We start from the raw sequence: 18230 nt of genomic DNA, 5'->3' as shown, positions 1-18230 counted from the left end.
ACGGAGTCTCGCTCTTGCTCAGGCTGGTTTTGAACTCCTGACCTTGAGCAATCCGCCCGCCTCGGCCTCCCAAGAGCTAGGATTACAGGCGTGAGCCACCGCGCCCGGCCAATAGTAGCTAACATTTACTAAACGTTCACTCTATGTCAAGTGCAGTACTCCACACCTTAACTGTGTAATCTCAATCTTCAACACAATGAAACAGAAGGTATTATTTTGTGCCCATTTTTCAGATAGAACCTTAGAGAAGTCAAGAGGGACTCCCCAAATGACATAGATAAGAAGTGGCAGTTTGAATTTTCAACCTTGGCCTCTAAAACCCCAACATTCAGATTCTTATTCACTTTGCACACTGCCTCAATGCGGACAAGGAAGCCATCGTAACCTGGCTTTACAGCAAGGAGACCGAGTCTTAGGGAGCGTAAGCAATCGAGAAGGTTCCAAGTGTGGGAGGATGAGGCGAAGAGCCAGGCCTGCCTGCCTCCCAGTCTTCTGCCCTTTCCCTGAGACACACAGCTCCAGAGGCCATGAGATTTGCAGAAACCTTTAACAACTGTAGAAATGTTATCATCATTATCCACCAGATGTCTGCATGGCTTGCTCCCTCCCTGCATTCTATTAATAGTTTCTTACCAATCACTTCCTTGGAGAGTTTTTTCCCTGACCACTTCCCATGAGAGCAGGGGCTTTTGTCTTATTCATCTTGGCGTCCCCAGGCCCCGGCACGCAGGGCTGGCGCTTAGTAGGTGCTCCACACGATTTTGTCAGTTACTCCAATCCCTGAATCCTCCTTTCCAGGACGCCTGACTCTCCTTTCCCGCCCTCGCAGGTTATGTTGCAATGGGCGCCGTCCTCCCATCCTTCTGGGGCCAGCAGCCCCTCGTCCAGCAGCAGATGGCCATGGGTGCTCAGCCACCAGTCGCTCAGGTGATGCCGGGGGCTCAGCCCATCGCATGGGGCCAGCCGGGTCTCTTTCCTGCCACTCAGCAGCCCTGGCCCGCCGTGGCCGGGCAGTTTCCGCCAGCCGCCTTCATGCCCACACAAACTGTTATGCCTTTGCCAGCTGCCATGTTCCAAGGTCCCCTCACCCCCCTTGCCACCGTCCCAGGCACGAGTGACTCCACCAGGTCAAGTCCACAGACCGACAAGCCCCGGCAGAAAGTGGGGAAAGAAATGTTTAAGGATTTCCAGATGGCGCAGCCTCCGCCCGTGCCCTCCCGCAAGCCCGACCAGCCCTCCCTCTCCTGCACCTCAGAGGCCTTCTCCAGTTACTTCAGCAGAGTCGGGGTGGCGCAGGACACAGACGACTGTGATGACTTTGACATCTCCCAGTTGAATTTGACCCCTGTGACTTCTACCACGCCATCGACCAACTCACGTGAGTGCCCTTCACCGAAGACGTCACACCCAGGGAGGGTGGCGCCCCTTTTCTGTAGATGGGGGTCCTGGGGTCGGAGGACTCATCTCAGCTGCATGCAGCGGGCCTCTCTGTTTATATTCTGCTAATGATAATAAGCACCAACAATTTAGGTATCAACTATACGCACCTTTTCCATATGCTCCATGTTTACTTTTAGACTCATAACAATGCTGATGACGAGTTTTATTAGACCAGTTGACAGGTAATGAAAGTGAGGTTCAAAGACAGTAGACAAAGTGGTAGAGTTGAATACAAGCCTGGTGTTTCTCCATCCTGTCAGTCTGCCTCCTGATTTTGCTAGTTTGCTCATTCATTGATGCATCTCTGTATATCCCAGCTTATGACACACAGACTTTGGGATGGCGTATCGAAGTAAAAATAAATGAATAGTGACTGTCAATATTAAAAATTTTAGGAACAAGGTTTAAAACTAGAACAGAAAATTAAGATCAAGAGAAAACTGAGGCAAAAGATCTAGCAGATCTAAGGTTTGATACAGCTGTTACAGTTGAAACCAGATTGTGGCTCAAAGCTTCTGGTTGTGAAAGAGGAAAAAAAAAAAAGGATGGTGCAACAGAAAGTTCTAGACTGGGAACCTGGAGAGCAGGTGTATTGCTACTTTTGTGCCTTTGGGCATGTCACTGTATTTCTGTAAGCCTCAATGTCCTTGTCTATCTAAGGGTAGGAGTCATGGAAAGGATTTGATGGCACATATACTAAAATACTACACCTCACAACATTCGTAGTGGTTTTGTGCAGAGTCCTGGAGCAGAGTCCTGGTGTTGGCTCCTCTACCACAAGCATGTGACTTCTCTGAGACTCTGTTTTGTCACCGGCAACACGGGTGCATTGGCTTGGTGAGCAGTGCACGCCCTTCTAGTTCTAGCTTCCAGTGACTCTGCCCCAGCTCGCTTTCCTACCTCAAACATCTAGAAAACACTGACGGTGCAGCCATATCAGAACCCAGACACACCTGAGCACGCGCGGGCTTGTTTGACACGATTCAGGGAAGGTGTCCTAGTGACTCAGCCTGTGCCTTGACAGTCGGTAAGAGGGAAGAAAGGGCTCACGGTACAGTGAGCTTGGCAGTTTTGTTACGGTCACAGGCGATAAGGATCACTGCATGGCCAATACTGTGAATTGTCAAAAAAATAAAATCTAATCTTAATGCAATTAGATTCTGTCATTTCAGCCAGGCTTAAGATGCTGTTCTAAAAAGGACTGCCTTACATGTATATATACAACCTACTTGCACACAGGCTATATTATCTACCTAGTAAGGGGCATCTCTATGAACTTTAACTCACAAGCTTTCAATGAAGAATAATAAAACAAAAAATGAACTGCTAAAGAAATGACAGCCGTGCATAAATAAGCATCTTTCAAAATAAGTATCTCTCTTTCAAAGAACTTATGTGTCAGCTACAAATAAAAGAGGGAAGTTTAAGTTCTTTGAGGACAGGGAATATGTCTTCATCATCCCTTCACCCCTCATGGTGTCTAGGACATGAGAGACATTTGGGAATAGTTTTTGAGAATGAAATGAACAAAATAGAGACCATTTAGCCACTGTTCTGTTTTAGAGCAGGATTTTGCAACCTTGGCACTATTGACATTTGGTGCCAGATCATTCTTTGCTGTGAGGGTCTGGTGCTGTGCATTGCAGGATGTTCACCCCTGGCCTCTCCTCACTAGGTGGGAGCAACATGCATCCCCTTTTTTAGTCTTGAGAACCAAAAATTACTCCAGGCATGGCCAAATGTGCCCTAGGGGTGAAGTCGCTCCAGCCTGAGAACCACTGTTTTAGAGTATCAGAAGCATTCTATAAAACCTTCTAAAAACTAAGACACTTGTATAAATAAGCTTCTAGTTATGCTTCCCATTGGTTTGATTGGAGTATGAGCAGTATACCTGTCAGAATTGGCAACTCAGAGTGGGTTCTCAGACTTTAGTAAGCAATAAACCTCCTCAAACGCAATTCGGGATCCAGTTAAGCTAATATTTATTAGACATCTACCTACTCATCAGGGTATTTTCATATGGCTTTAAACCCACTATATAACTAGTTTGTTTTATAATCACCTCATGAAATAAAACAGACTTCATTTCAATTTTTTTTTAATTTAATGTTTTATTTTAAATAAAATGAGCAAAACCAGTCTTCATATCCGCTTATCCATCAGTATCCCCTTTAGAAATGTTTTGAGTGGAAAGTCAGCTTTACCAAAAGTAAACCTCAAGTAGAAACAGAAAAGCACAGTTGGTCTGGACAGTGTGAGACAGAGCTGCGTTCAATGCCAGTGCTGCTGTTTCATAGCTGTGCCCACCCTTAACAAGTCTCCTCACCTCTCTGAGCTGTGTAGTTTCTCCATCTAGGAAAAAAAGATACAAGAACACCTTGTAGTTGTCTGTATTAGGGAGTATAATGAATGAGAAGTGCCTAGCACAGTGTCTTCACTCATTGGCACATTATAAATACAAAATGAAGAAATACCATCGTTGTTCTAAATATAGTTTCATCAGGATAAAAAAGTATACACTAAGTTTTACAACCATTCTCTGTCTGATTTCTAAATTCTGGAACATTACAATGGGGAGGCCTTATCAAGGGCATTTGAAATTCACCTCCTAAACCAAGCCATGCCAACCCCTCACTTGGGGCTGAGCCAGTGACTGGTATTTTCAAAACCAAATTAGAAATGACTGAAAGAAGAGTAGTATCAAATGGCACATTTGTTGCAAACCTCTGGAACAAATGTGGGGAAATATAGGAGGTCATCCCAGCATATTTCTTTTACCCTTATTGAAAAAGTGCCACCTGTGAAGTTGCCATCAGGACATCCATTTTTCCAGATCACCGAGATCCTTTTTATTCCACATGTGTTCATGGAATACATACTATGTGCAAGGATCCAGAGCCTGGTTCTGCCGGTTGCCACAAGCACACTAGCAACCTTCACTTTCCTTCTCTGTCAAATTGGGATGACCTCCACCTTTAAGAGGCTTTATGAGGATTAGAGATGTTGTCTGTAAAATTTCTAACGGTGTCTGACTCTGACACATAAAGGGCTCAATAAATGTGTCCTCTGATGAAAGAAAGAAGAAAGTCAAGTCGTAGCCCAGTAGTTCTGGCTTGAGTGTGCATCAGAATAATCTGTAGGGGGTTGTTAAAACACAGAGTTTCTGATTCAATAGATCTGGGCTAGCGTCCAAGAATTTGCATTTCCAACAAATCCCTAGATGCTGCTTCTGCTGATGGTCCAGGCACCGTCCTTGAGAACCGCCACGTTCCCTATCAGTGTGGTCTAGTCTGTGTAAGGACAAGATCAGTACCTATGAGGGGGAATTCAAATGTTCTACCGATTTGACTTGGGATGGGAAGAGGAATCCTGCGATTAGACTTGAATATAAGCAGATTCCTGAGGTTTCTGTGAGATATAAATCACTGTGACCGGGCACTTAAGATGTCTCCTCTTTTTGCATCATCTCTGTGCAGCTCCAACCCCAGCCCCTAGACAGAGCTCTCCGTCTAAATCCTCTGCATCCCACGCCAGTGATCCTACCACAGATGACATCTTCGAAGAGGGCTTTGAAAGTCCCAGCAAAAGCGAAGAGCAAGAAGCTGTAAGTGGCCAGTTTATTTCTGGTTTTGTTTTTTCTTAATATTAAAACTTCCATAACCGAAAAGGACAATGAACGAGGAAGCCTACGTAGAAAAGAATGCTGGCTCAGACCCTTAAGTTCTCAAGGGGTTGCTAAAAGGGCTTGCTTTCGTGTTCAGAATGAGTCGGCTGGAAAAGGCTGCCCTTTTATTAAGTTGTTACTGCGAGTCTGCATTTGTGGTGTGGCATCCTCTAACTGATATTGCACCCTCCTTTAAAATAACTGTATGCGCTGCATGAAAATATTTCCGGTTGTCTTGTATTTTCCGTTGTCAAAAAGAGGAAAAAAAAAAAAGTATTCTCTTCTTTTGTTCTAGCCTGATGGATCACAGGCCTCATCCAACAGTGATCCATTTGGGGAGCCCAGTGGGGAGCCCAGTGGTGATAATATAAGTCCACAGGCTGGTAGCTAGATAGCGCAGGTCTGGGTAGGTATCTGTCCTTTTTATCTCTTTTACCCTGAAGGTATCTGCTTTCCCCTTTGCTTGCTCTTGACTTCTGAAGTCACATTCCCACTGTCTGCACCCTCTGTCCTTGCCTGAGCTGTCTTCCTGATGCCTGCAGCGTCTCTCCATGCCTGGCTGTACTACCTGCTCCATCTCCCCTTGCCTCGTGTCTACTTTCCACTTTGTTTTTCTTTGTGGATGCATGACCTTTGACATATGCTGGGAGGTAGGGGTAGGGGTGAGAAGCGGGAAATGGTCATATTATTTTATTAATATGTTCTGAGTGGGCAGTGGTGATAGAATGAGGCACGGTCAGTACTGCTGAATGTGGATTTCTTTTCTGAGATGGACACATTCTGCCCACCCTGGTAATTTCCCAGTGAGCCGTGGTCCAGATGCTTTAATCTTTTAAGCAAAATGTCACTGCATTTGCCTACACTCTGCAGATCTAAAGAGGTCACCAATCAAACATACTGAGAAGCCTGACTAAGAAGCAAAAACAAGCAGTGCTTGAAATGAGATTGATCGAGATGTAAGATCATGTCGGCCCTTTCTGGCTAGACAGAAAGGGCCCCACACCCCTTCCAACGTGAAATGCAAAACCCCAAAGATGTGTAGTGTTCACTTCTGAGGCTCTGCTGTTTGCACCTGTTCTGCAGCGTGTGGCTTGCCACCGAGTCACTTCAGATTCCATCAGCAGCTACTTTGAGAGAGGTGTACTTACGTTTACTAAAAGTGGCTTTTGCCACTTGAATTTCAATACATCTGATTCGATCGAAAGAAAGAGGAGCTGATGAAGCAAACCTCCTCAGGAGACAGAAGTACACCTTGTTACCCAGACATGATTTCGAAGGTCACTCCTTGACAAATGTGTTCAATTTTCAGATACTTTCCTGGTTTTCCATAAACATATAGGACAGCAAGGCCATTCCCAAAGAGCTCCTTTTTTTTGTTTAAGTCTTGAACAGCATGGTGAGAACCATTAAAATGGTAAACAGGTTTCACCACTCATAAATGGATTCTGAGACTATCTCAGAATCGTTCTCAGTCCACATGTAAGTTATTTTGATGGTTATTGAAAGCTAATACAGAGTTTGGAAAGCACATTTTGTTAATAGATTTTATGATTAAAGAACCTAACATTCTGTACATGTTGCCACATTTTATATCAGTACAATAGCATATAATAATATATCATGCCATGCAAAACCACCTCAGACTCATTTAAAAACTCAGCCTCGCAAAGCTATTTTGGGAGCTGGTCTATTAAAGCCAAAGTCATTGCTCCAGGAAAAAGAAAAGTTGGGGATTATGGGCAGATGCCTTGGGATGATTCCCCAAGAGGCTTTACACCCCTTGCGTGTGTTGTATTTCACGTGCTCAAACTCGCCTTGAAAAATTTGATGAATGAGCTAGAGGTGACAAGAGCCATTCATCAGGACAACAGCAAACATCATCCTAAAATTGAAGTTCTTCTAGAAAACAAAGATGACTTACACCATTTGCAGATCAATGTATCAAACCCTCATCTTTATGAGCCCATTCAGCTTGAGACAATCATCCAAGCTGAACTGTTTCATGGGGTTCCTGTCTCTTCCATGTTTAATGCTCTCTCTGGCACCCCAAGTCGTGGCTGGATTGTGAATGGACACAGCATGGTATAGTGGGAAGAGCTCAGGGTTTGGAACTGGAGTGCAGATCCTAGCTCAGTTTCTTGATAGCAGGAAATCTTGGGCAAGAACCATAATTTCTTTTGAGTCTTGAGTTCTTCATCTGCTAGAAGGGGCTAATAGTATCCATGATGTTACCTGAGATAGCTCATGTTGAGTCTCTAATATGGAGGTAGACACTGAGTACTTGGCTTAAAACCCAGCTTTAAAAAAAAATTGCGTTCTGGAGTAACATCCTCTGAGTTCAGAATCTGGCTCCACCTCTTCCTGGCTATGTGACCCTGCTGAGATTTCATAATCACCCTCTATCTTATTTTCTGCATATGAAAAATAGTGTCCCCCTCATAGGGTTCTTGTACAGTCTAAGTAAGGTGATATATGTGGAGCTCTTAGCACAGTGTCTGGCACATGGAAAGCACCAGATAGATGCTAACTGCCCTCATTACCACCACCACTGTCATTGTCATTATCATATATGTTCAAGAAATGTTGGCTCCCCACTACCTTGGATTTTATACATTTAGCCCTTATGTTGAATAAGGCCATTGGCTGGGAGATTTTGCTTTGTACTTTATTATCTTCAGATAATAAGTTTTCAATATTCACTAAAACAGCTTTGGAAGGAAATAAGAAAGAAAAAGCCTGCTTCTTAGCTCTCCGGCTTGTCCTGATCCATAATCACAAAGATCCTGGTTTGGACCTCACAGGCCGCCTCTCACTTTCCAAAAAAGAGCAGAGTAAATTCACATGTAAATCATAAATACCTCCCAGCTCCAGAGGAGGGCTGGCCTGTAATCTTCAGCGAAGCAACCTTCTCCCTTGGATAGCTAAGCCTGCAGACTCCACGATTCCCTATCCAGAATCACATGCCAAAGGGCTGATGCCAGCCTCACAGACTTACCCCTGCCACACCCAGGGGGATTCAGATGAGACATTCTGGATCTTTCCATCAACAGCAACACAAGCCACATGTGATCTTTCTGTCTCTGTCCCATTCCCCTATCCACCCCAGTGGGAATTTACTGACTGCAATTTCTTAGTGCCTTTCCAGACATTTGGAGAAGGGATTCCATGCAGGGATAGTTATGCCCCTGGTTTTATCTTCCCCTCTGCTTTCATACAGTTGGAAAGCAAGAGTCCTGTCTCTCTTATCACCCTTGCAACCATTATCTCCAGCTGTTTTTTATTAGAAATACCCGCACAGTTCTGAGTAAGCAGGGATGACATCTGTTGATAAGTTAAAGCCATATCATACCGTAGGAAGGGGAAACAGATGGACTCAATCCCCGCAGGTGGAAGCTTCAGGGCCAATCTCAAAAGCAGCATTTCTGTTTTAGTAATAAAGGAAAAGATCTTCAATTATTTCACTTTTTCCCCCTACCCTCCCATCTGGGAGAATCACGTGTCTTTGAAAGATTGGGTCAACGGGGGGCAAAAAAAGAACCAAAATAATATTATAATGGCTGGTGTGGGAATGGCAGGTAATTTATACTTCACTGATGTGTTGCTGGAGCAATTTTAAGGGCAAAATGTTAGCTTCTGAGGAGATGAAAGAAAAATGAAAACATTTATTTGGTTAAATGGCCAAAGTAAATAAACTGCCTATCAGACTTTCCCAGCTGTCAAGTTAAAGTAGCATCTGTAACAATGGGGAATTGTTTGGTCTGTCTCCCTTAGTAACAATAGATATTGCCATAAATAATAAGATGCTGTCATTTTGTAATACTGATCTTTGTTGTGGGATGCAGGACATATAAAGTATTACCTGGTTGATTTCCAGTGCTCACTGGAAAAGAAAGCTGAACTTCAAATGCTTTAGGAGGAGGAATCCTTAAGAAAGAGAAAGAGAGAGAAAGGAAAAGAAGGAAACACACAGTCAGGGGATTGGGTCTGAATTATGGTTCCAAAGCAGGTGACCTTAGGCAAGCATTTATCCCTTCCTATGGGTAAATACAGATAATTGCAATAGCTCTCTCCCCAGGCTGTCCAAGAATCAAATGATATCATGAATATGAACATGCTTTTTAAGCTTTGAAAGTAAAATACATGTGTTTGGGATTATTATTACTATTCTGTTTTAAAACACAACCAAACAGAGCCTTTAAATAAAGAACCAGAAAATAATCTGCCTATGTCGTGAACATAACTCAATGACAAGTCCAACCCAAGCTTTTAGAGGGAACCATTTCCTCAAACATTCATGAAGAGACACCCTATTGGGATCCTCCAGCTGGAAAGCTGTTGGACAGGGTCAGGCAGAAGATGCCAGGGTCTGGCTGGGGGCAGTGCTGGCCAAGATGGAGAGGCAGGCTTGCTGCCAAGAGACATTTAAAAGATGAGATCAGCAGGAAGTTAAGAGTGGAGGGATATGAGAGGTGAGGAAGAGGACATAAGCTAGGATAACATAGGGATCTAAGTGGTACCATCCACTGTGATAAGTAATGCAGAGAAGCATGCTTGAGCAGAGAGGAAGCACATTAACTTTGGGACCAATTGAACTGGAGGTCCCCATAAGACACCCAAGTAGAGATGCCAGCAGGCTGCTAGATACAACCTTTGGGGAGGTCAACAAAAGAAATTATGGCTTGACATGAAGATTTCAATATAGTTTTCAGCCATTGGAGTAATGGGTTCAAGTATAATACACACTAAACTCTCTGTAAATACTTATGCTTTGGGGGCCAGTCTCTGTCACAACTACTCTACCATTGGAAGCAGGAAAGCACAAAAGACAATGCATAAATGAATGGGTATAGCTGTGTTCCAATGATACTTTATTTGCAAAAATAGGCAGCTGCCATAATTGGCTAACAGACCACAGTTTGCTAACCCCCGAGTTAGATCACACTCCCTGTCTCTAGAATCACGCTTGCAGAAGGTAATCACAATGCCTTTCATTTCCGACTACTAATAAAACATTTAAAAATTACTGGAATCACTTAATTCAATCCTCATGGTAACACTCTTAAGTATTTTTATTATTCCCATTTCACAAATATGGTAAGGTAGATAGGTTAATAACTTGCTAAAATCCTGACATTCACATGTAAGAGGGCTAGGATCTGAATCTAGACCCGCATTCAATAATTCAGGAACGCTCAAATAGAACCAGGACACCTGGTTTTTGCAACATCCCTTTGCCTTAGATGCATGATGTGAGGCAGATAGCTTCATTTCTGACCCTTGGTTTCCTCTTCTATAAATCAGTTCCCACAGCCCTTCCAACTCTGACATTCTGGGACCCTCTAACTTGCCCAAGCTCATCGAGCTATAGTGTTTAACCAATCCTCAAAGGAGACCTTCCAATAGCATCTCTCCCTCAGGCTGTTCATTTTGCCAGCTAACACAGGAAAAGACAGAAATCCCTAAAAATGCTGACTTCATTAGGATCCCCAGAGTTCAGCCCTAGATCTAGGAACTGGCTCCAAAGAGCCCTTCCTGCTATGGCAGAGAAGTGGTGTCCACAACTTCAGAGTCCCCATCATTGTTGTTGTTATTGATGGGGAAATGCACTGATGATCAGGACCTGCCCAGAAACCCCCTCCCCCTGGGGACTCAGGTGGTGTATCTCTGTATTCACCAAGTGGGTTTCAGCACCCAAGACCCTGTGAAGCTAGTGCATCTGACAGCATCCGTCTCTAAGGTATTATTCATTAAATCTATTCTGTATTCTGAAGACCTTTACACCCTGGTGGCCAGACTTCCTGGCTGAAAGTGGTCAGAAAGCTTTGTTTTTCCTTTTCTTTGAATAAAAAGGAAAGGAAGACTTTGATGCTTGCCTAAGTTCACGCAGGTAGTTAGGAAGATTGCTGGGGTCTTTCCAGCTCCCTTAACCCCTGTATTTTTTCTTGACTATAAACATGAATTCAGGTGGAACTTGGAGTTAGTTTAGCCTATTTCCACTCTGGCTACCACCACCTTTCTTGTTTGCAAAGCCAGGAAATTTAAAACATCCAGAGAGATAGCTCAAGTGTTGGGGCTAAAAAAAAAACCACGAGGCTGAAGTTGCTGCCTGGGCAGGGTGATGCTGCAGGACTCAAGCTTTGGCTCCCCCCGCTCCAGCTCCAGCCTGACCCCCCCGCTTGGCTTGGCGCTACTCTCACCCCAGGCTCCCAGGACGGAGCTCGGGGAGCAAGCAGATTGCATGGCGCATCGCTGACCTCACGTCTGAGACCACCTTTCTCGGCATGCAGTGTCTTCTCTCTGCCGCTAGAGATGCGTTTCTTTTGACACACTGTTGCAGGATTGTGGCCAAGCTCCCCCCAAAACAAATGTAATCAACACAAAATGGGTGCAAAGTGATAATCACAACCGAGGTATCTTGCAAGAGGGTCTCATCAGAATGTGACATAGGAAACTCTTTGCCCCTAAGCTTCATGCCAAAGAGCCGCGGGTGGGGGAGAACGGAGGAAATGGGCCCAGAAACGGGAGTCGGAACCCTGGGCTGCTCCCTTGGCTCTGCTGTGTCCGTGTGTCTTTGGGAACGTGCCCTCGTGTCTGGGGCTTCAGTTTCTTCATGCAGGAAAGGAGCTGTCAGTCTAAGGACCCTTCCAGCGCCAACTTTATACAAGAGGGAACAACACATGGAGCCAAGAGGACAGTAGGCTTAAAAAGCCCTGGATGTGTTTACACGAAACCCCAGAAGAAATAAGCCTGGTCTGCAGCGATCAAAAGCAGATCAGTGCTGGCGCTGGGAGGGCAGGTTGACTGGGAAGGGCGCAAGGGAGGTTTGTAGGGCGAAGGAATGTTCTGCAGCTCACACGGGTGTGTACATGTGTCAAAACTCATTGAACTGTACATTCAGATGGGTGCATTTTCATTGCATGTAAGTGATGCCTTGATAAAATTGATTTAAAAATAAGAAGAATAGGTAAATTCACAGAGCTGGACAGTAGGTTAGAGGTTACCAGGGGCTGGGAATGGGGGGGATTCGGTAGTTACTGCCTAATGTGTACAGGAATTTGTTTGGGGTGATAAAAGAATTTTGGAAATAGTGGTGATGGTTGCACAACATTGTGAATGTTATTAGTGCTGCTGAATTGTACACTTAAACATAGTTAAAATGGCAAAAATTAGGTTATTAGAATATAGATTCATATTATTATTATATCAATATTAGTAATATAAATTTTATCACAATAAAACAATCTAAAAATATAATCTGGTTTGTCCCAGCTCTGCCCTGTGCTGGCTGAGTGCCTTTGGGCAAGTCATCAGACCGTGGCAGCCTTTGATGCTTTGCTGTAAAATAGCGACAGGAACACCCAGGGCACACCTCGTGTGGCACTCCAATGAGATCATATGGCAAAGGAAAGATCTTTACAGACTGTGAAAGTTTCCATAAATATAAGCCATTATTATTCCAATTCTGGGAATCTAATGGGCTGCTGTACGTAAGTCACACTTAAAGAACTTGCAGAGTAGTCTGTAGACATCGAAAGTCTCTGTTATGCACAGGGCCCTGTAGCCAGGTTGTTTGCATTAATTCACATTCATTCTGCATGATTTTCTTGGGCTGATCAAGCGCCATTATTATATTCATAACTGAGAATCCATTTGCAGTTGCACGTATGCGCTATGAAAGAGCAACAATTTGGAAGGGCACTCAAGGCCTCAAACCATCTTCTATAAAAGAAGGATAAAACCCCACCCAGACATAAGCAGCCTAACTTTTTTTGGAGTATCTCCTGTGTTCCAGGCTCTGTGCCAGAAAAGCAATGTATGTTTTCTCCTTCACAGAGGGCATTTCTAGCCTCATTTTACAGATGAGGAACTTGGCTCTCAGAGGGGTTAAGTACCACCCGAGGAGTCCTAGGGTCCCCAAAGGAGAGACCATCAGATGAGAACGGCAGCCTCTGACAACCAGCTGCTGGTCCAGCCCTCACAGCTGGGCCTTGGTGTCCTGCTGTTGGACATCGACATTTCACATAACATCAGCATCAGGCAGGGCTGCTCAGCGACCCCATAATGGGTTAGACAAAAGCAAGACCACTAGGGAGTCATGGCTGAGCCCAGGCAAAACATGAACGTTGTCCAGATTGTAAAGATGATCACACATTCTTCTATCCTGGTTTTAGCCTTGTTCAGTTCTTCGTGCCTTCCAGATAAGAATTGTTAAGGTAGTCATAAAATTACCCCTGGTTCATGACAGCATCCAATTCAGAGAAAAACCCTACTTTGTTGACCCTCCCCCAAATCATCAAACATAAGCCCAAATCCAAGTCCTAACATGCCCAAATGGAGGTGCTCCATGGTTCCTCTCTCTGCAATGAGGAAGAAACCCAACTTGTTCAGCCATAGGTGTGTTCCTTGTGGTCTAGGCCTGCCTGATTTCACAGTCCTGTATTTCCACTCTTTTCCCTGCTCCTCCAAGAAAATAGGGTGTTCAGCATACATCGGAGAGTTGATTTTGTGTGATTTACTATCAACTTTGGTAAAGTCCTCTAAAAATAAAGATACTAATATGTCAGATCACAGATGAGCTTAAAGTTCCTCAGTATTTGCCAACTCCCATTAAGAAAAGAACCATTCATTTATTTATTCATTTCTTCATGTCGTTAGTGGGTGCACCTCCTGCATTCTAAGCTCTCGCTGAAAATTTGGGATCCTGACGTGCAAGGTGCAATGGAGCTTAGTGTAGAACATACTAGGAGATGCTGTAACAGGAGTGAAAGCAGAGTCTGCACAGGCCCTGAGGCGCCCAGGAGCACAGTGGCTCACATCACCTGCAGAGTCCGGGAAGCCTTTGTATTTGAGCTGGGTCTTAAAGTGTGAACTCCCCAGTACAGAACAAAGGAGGCCCTCTAGGGACTGCCTGAGCAAACTCTCAGAGGTGGAGGAATCCCCACATGTTAGGGTGAACTGGAAGTAGGGTTTAGAAGGCAGGACCATAGGAGAGAGTGGAAGTGTCTGGGGCTGTTCAGGAAGTGGGGCCACACGGGGAGGGCCTTGTGTGCCTTCCTAAGGAGTCAACATTTTCCTCTGGGTAGTAAGAAGTCAGGAGGGCCATTTCAAGCAGGAGACTGGCACGACCAAATCCATTTCAGAAAGATCATTCTGGCAGAGGCATAAAGAAAGAGGTGGTTGTTTTTTTTAACATGATTTACATGACCTGAAGGGAGAGTTTTGATTCGTGGTCTAGAAGGGGTATTTATTAGGTCTAATGGACTATGAGACTAATGGGCCTTGTGTGCCCAGCTAAGGAGCTTTGACCTACCCTGTGGGTGAGGGAGGCCTTTTGAAGGATTTGAAGCAGGGCAGAGAGAGAGTCAAATTCACCAAAGTAAACAAGAGAACATCAACGAGGTGCTTATGTTAATGTTTGATTCCATTTGTACTTTTTGGGATTTTGAAAATAGCTTGAAGACCCCTATCATGACCTTGCCAGAAGCCAGGTCAGAAATTTCTGGATCAAATGATTTCTTAGCTCCCCTCTAACTCTGACAGTCTAAGATTCTGTAACAAAGAAGGTAAAGCTGTTGCCAAAACCTCTAATGCATCACAGTGTCAGGCTTTGGGATTATCTGCTGCTTGGGGTTTTCCACACCGCTGCTCCCCTTCATTAGTGGGGATAATTGAGAGTTGACTGCAGTCGTTACCGCTGTTGTGATGGGTATTTGAAGCTAAATTCCGGCAAGCAGGAGATGTGTGAATATTTATCTCAGCTGCAGCAAGTTAATGCAGTGTGGCATTAATTACCCTGTCTGAGCCTGCTGTCGTCTTCTGTTTTTAGGTGTCATTCTCAGTTGGATAAATTAGTTTCCAAAATTAGAAAAGAGCAAATTGTAGGGTGAGATCAAGGCAGCCTCACTTCTTGGGGCATCCAAAAAAGAATGGACTGAGAAGATCTACCTGCAAAGCATTAAGATGCATCCTTGAAGCCCAGCACGGGCAAAAGAAAAATGGTTCTTCCCAGGAGTTGTACTTAACTCTTGTCCACTCCAGCTGTGTGTACTCCACCCACTGCAACCCCAGAACAAACACAGTAAAGTTACATGCTTTGCCTTATAACAGGTATTTGAAATAGTTGCGGAAATTGGCTGAGAATAGATTAGGTGCTTAAGAAATCATCTTGCTATATAGATTTTGCTCTATTTGATTTTGAGAGAATAAAACCAAATTGAGGTGTGTTTAGGACAAAGGGATCAGAACAGTGAAGAAACTAGAAGCAGCATCACCATCATTCATTAATTCAACAGACCCTCGTTGAGGACCTACCGTGCTAGGTTCATACATCTGAATGGCAGAAGGAACTAGCGAGAAGTAACCCAGAGATAGGACATGGAAGAATGGGCTTCCATACTTTTCTGTCGTCAGATGTTTGGAAGAAGGATCACACTTATTCTTTTACATTTCCAGGGGCAGTATGAAGTCTATGGGTGGAAACATGGAGGGGCAAATTGGCACCGTGTTGCATTGCAGACTAGGGTGCCTCCAAGGATAGGAAGTTCCTTCTCCCTGGAAAAATACAAACATACAAGTTCCAGCATCTGTTGGCAGGAGTCCTGGGTTCTGTTCTTGGCATGGTTACTAAGTAACTGTGTGACTCTGGGGAAACAAAAGCCCTCCTTGCTGGGCTTTAGATTCCTCATCTGTAAAACGATGGACCTGGACAACCTTGTCTTCTAAGGCCGTTCCCACTTTGCAGCAGGAAGCACGCAACGTGATACATTACACATGAGAGGCAGCGCATGACCCTGAGATCACACCACCTCTCCGAACTTCAGCTTCTATCTGCAGAATGAGGGTGGAAAGGATAAAAGCCAGTCCCAGGACTGTGAGGCAGATAAAATAAGACATGAGGTGTTTTGTAAACTCTGAAGCACTCTGCAGATGGAAGGATTGTGCATGCGTGTGTGCACGCACTCTCCCTCTCTTCAATGGCAACTGTTGTAAAAGACCAGAAATAGACAAAGCATTGGACCCTGTTTTCAGTTCTCCTGTATTCAGACTTAATAGCTGTGTGACCATAGGAAAATTACTTAACTTTTCTGTACTTGATTTTGCATTTGTAAAAGAGATAAAGCATCTCTTACAAGGCTGTTGTGATGAATTAGAAAGATAAGGTACTTGAAAATAACCTAGTGTGGTTCCAGACACATAGAGGGGCACACAGAATGCCAATTCACTCTGAAGACTCAAGAAAATAAGCAAATAGAAAGGACCTATCCTCACATGCCAGGAGACAAGCTAATATATAAATATGGCAGAATTAAGATGTCATTGTGCCCATTTGATGCTGGCACAAACACCCAAGAGTGACGGCGTAGAGGTCAATTTTAGCAGAAGGGTCTGTGCGTGCTTAAGACCGGAGTATCCGTCTAGTCTGTTCTGCCAGTGCACACTGAGCCATCTCGGCATGAACTGAAACCGGAAGTGGTTTAAACAGGGCCACACACCATTTCCTATCTATGTTTGGGTGGAAGGTTTGCTGTGACATACGCTGCTGAAAATCCCCGTGTGTGTGTGTGTGTGTGTGTGCGCGCGCGCGCGCGCGTGTGTGTGTCTCAGGACAGCCCTGTGGGTGCAGGCAAATGAATGGCCAGGCCTCAAGCAGCAGATTGAATGGAAACAAGTTCCAGAAGGTTTAATTAAGAGATAAAGGCACAGTTGTTGTTTCTCTTACTCAGTAGTTCACCCAGTCATCACTGCTTGTGGAAATCAAAGAGCAATTTGAAATGGTATTGCAGGGGTCTCAAGTGGGCATTTGCGAAACTGTGTTGGAAAAATGTCCACTTGACTCATAATAATTGTTAGCATTTTCTGAAGACCTACTACTAGCAAGCATTGTGCCAGATACTTTATATATGTCATCCGTAATGTCCTCAAGAAGCCTGCAGGATAAATAGTATATTCCCATTTTGTGGTTGGAGAAACCAAGACTCAGATAGCATAGGTATCTTGCCTAGATCACGCAGTTTGTCCAGCTCTTTCTACTATACCATGCTATTTCCTAACAGGGAAATGAGTCTCAGCTTGACAACCAAGGACAGAACTGGGTGCGTGCTTCCCTTTGATGATAAATATATTGCCAAAGTGATATGCATCTGATCAGATAATCCAGAAATCATCTGAGGTCATCCATCATAAACTGTCACTTTTCTGTTTTAACCCCAAACCCTCCTTCCCAAAGCCATCTCAGAATTTCCCATGTGGTGGACAAGGGCGGGTCTCACTTTGTCCCTCTACCCGTAGGAGCCGGAGCCTCTCTATGCGCAGATCAACAGACCTAAGAAATAGCATCGATGCGAGCTCGTGGTGGGTGCTTCAGGACTGGCATGGACATCAGCATCACGACAGGCTCTCTTGTATTCTTTCACCTCATCCCACAAAGAAATTCATGATTGCCCAGTGGAACTCGTTCAGAAGAGGGAACTAAACGTTTTTGGCAACCAATGGCAGATATCTATAGCAGCACAAAAAAAAATAAAAAAGTATAAAAAAAAGCCCAACATTAAACCACAAATTAAGCAAATGCTTACTTGACAAATATTATGAGCTCTCTTAGCTGGGTTTAAGATGACCCAGTGTGCAAAATCATAATTCTCTTTTTATTTCTCAACCTGTTGGCCACTGTAGAGACATCAGTTTTGGAGTGACAGGCGTCAGAGAATGACAACAGGTTTGGCACTGACTTCTTTTAGGCAAAAAGCAAGGGGTCTTCTGTGACCACAATATCATCATCCTTCTGCCTTTTGACATGGGATGATGTTTTTTCGTCACTCCACAGGGCCTGGTTTGCCATTTTCTCCCCCTTTCCTTTCTTTGTCATGTTTGAAAATTAATGAGTGTACAAATTTTTGTATTGCTTTTGACTTTTTAAAAATATGGGTGAAGAAATCTAACTGGGGGAAAAAAAGCCTCCTATGAAATGAATTAACTTGAAATCACAAGACAAATAAGTGGTTGATTATTCGTAATGATCGAGAATGTTGCCAAAACAACCCTTTAGCTATTCTGCGTCCTGGTGAAGAAAGACAGCTTGAACCTTCATTCCGTGAGTAGGAAAGGACATCGCATCCCCTTGATGAGA

General features: G+C 44.2%; 1 protein-coding gene across 3 annotated transcripts in view; it reads left to right on the top strand.

Moving 5' to 3' along the window:
- DAB1 (DAB adaptor protein 1) overlaps window positions 1-17687 on the top strand; it is a 1133708-nt gene extending 1116021 nt beyond the window's left edge. For 2 of the 3 annotated variants that reach the window (XM_075998701.1, XM_075998702.1), the window contains 4 exons: window positions 830-1378; window positions 4917-5044; window positions 5400-5510; window positions 17393-17687. In XM_075998701.1, the coding sequence (XP_075854816.1) occupies window positions 830-1378; window positions 4917-5044; window positions 5400-5495 (773 nt within the window). In that variant the 3' untranslated portion in view covers window positions 5496-5510; window positions 17393-17687. The remainder of the gene's footprint in view (window positions 1-829; window positions 1379-4916; window positions 5045-5399; window positions 5511-17392) is intronic. The other variant, XM_075998696.1, reaches the window with a different exon arrangement.
- Window positions 17688-18230: the final 543 nt, after the last annotated feature.

Source organism: Microcebus murinus, chromosome 2 (assembly GCF_040939455.1).
Source record: "Microcebus murinus isolate Inina chromosome 2, M.murinus_Inina_mat1.0, whole genome shotgun sequence".
NCBI lineage: Eukaryota > Metazoa > Chordata > Mammalia > Primates > Cheirogaleidae > Microcebus > Microcebus murinus.
This window is presented reverse-complemented; position numbering and strand designations above follow the sequence as displayed.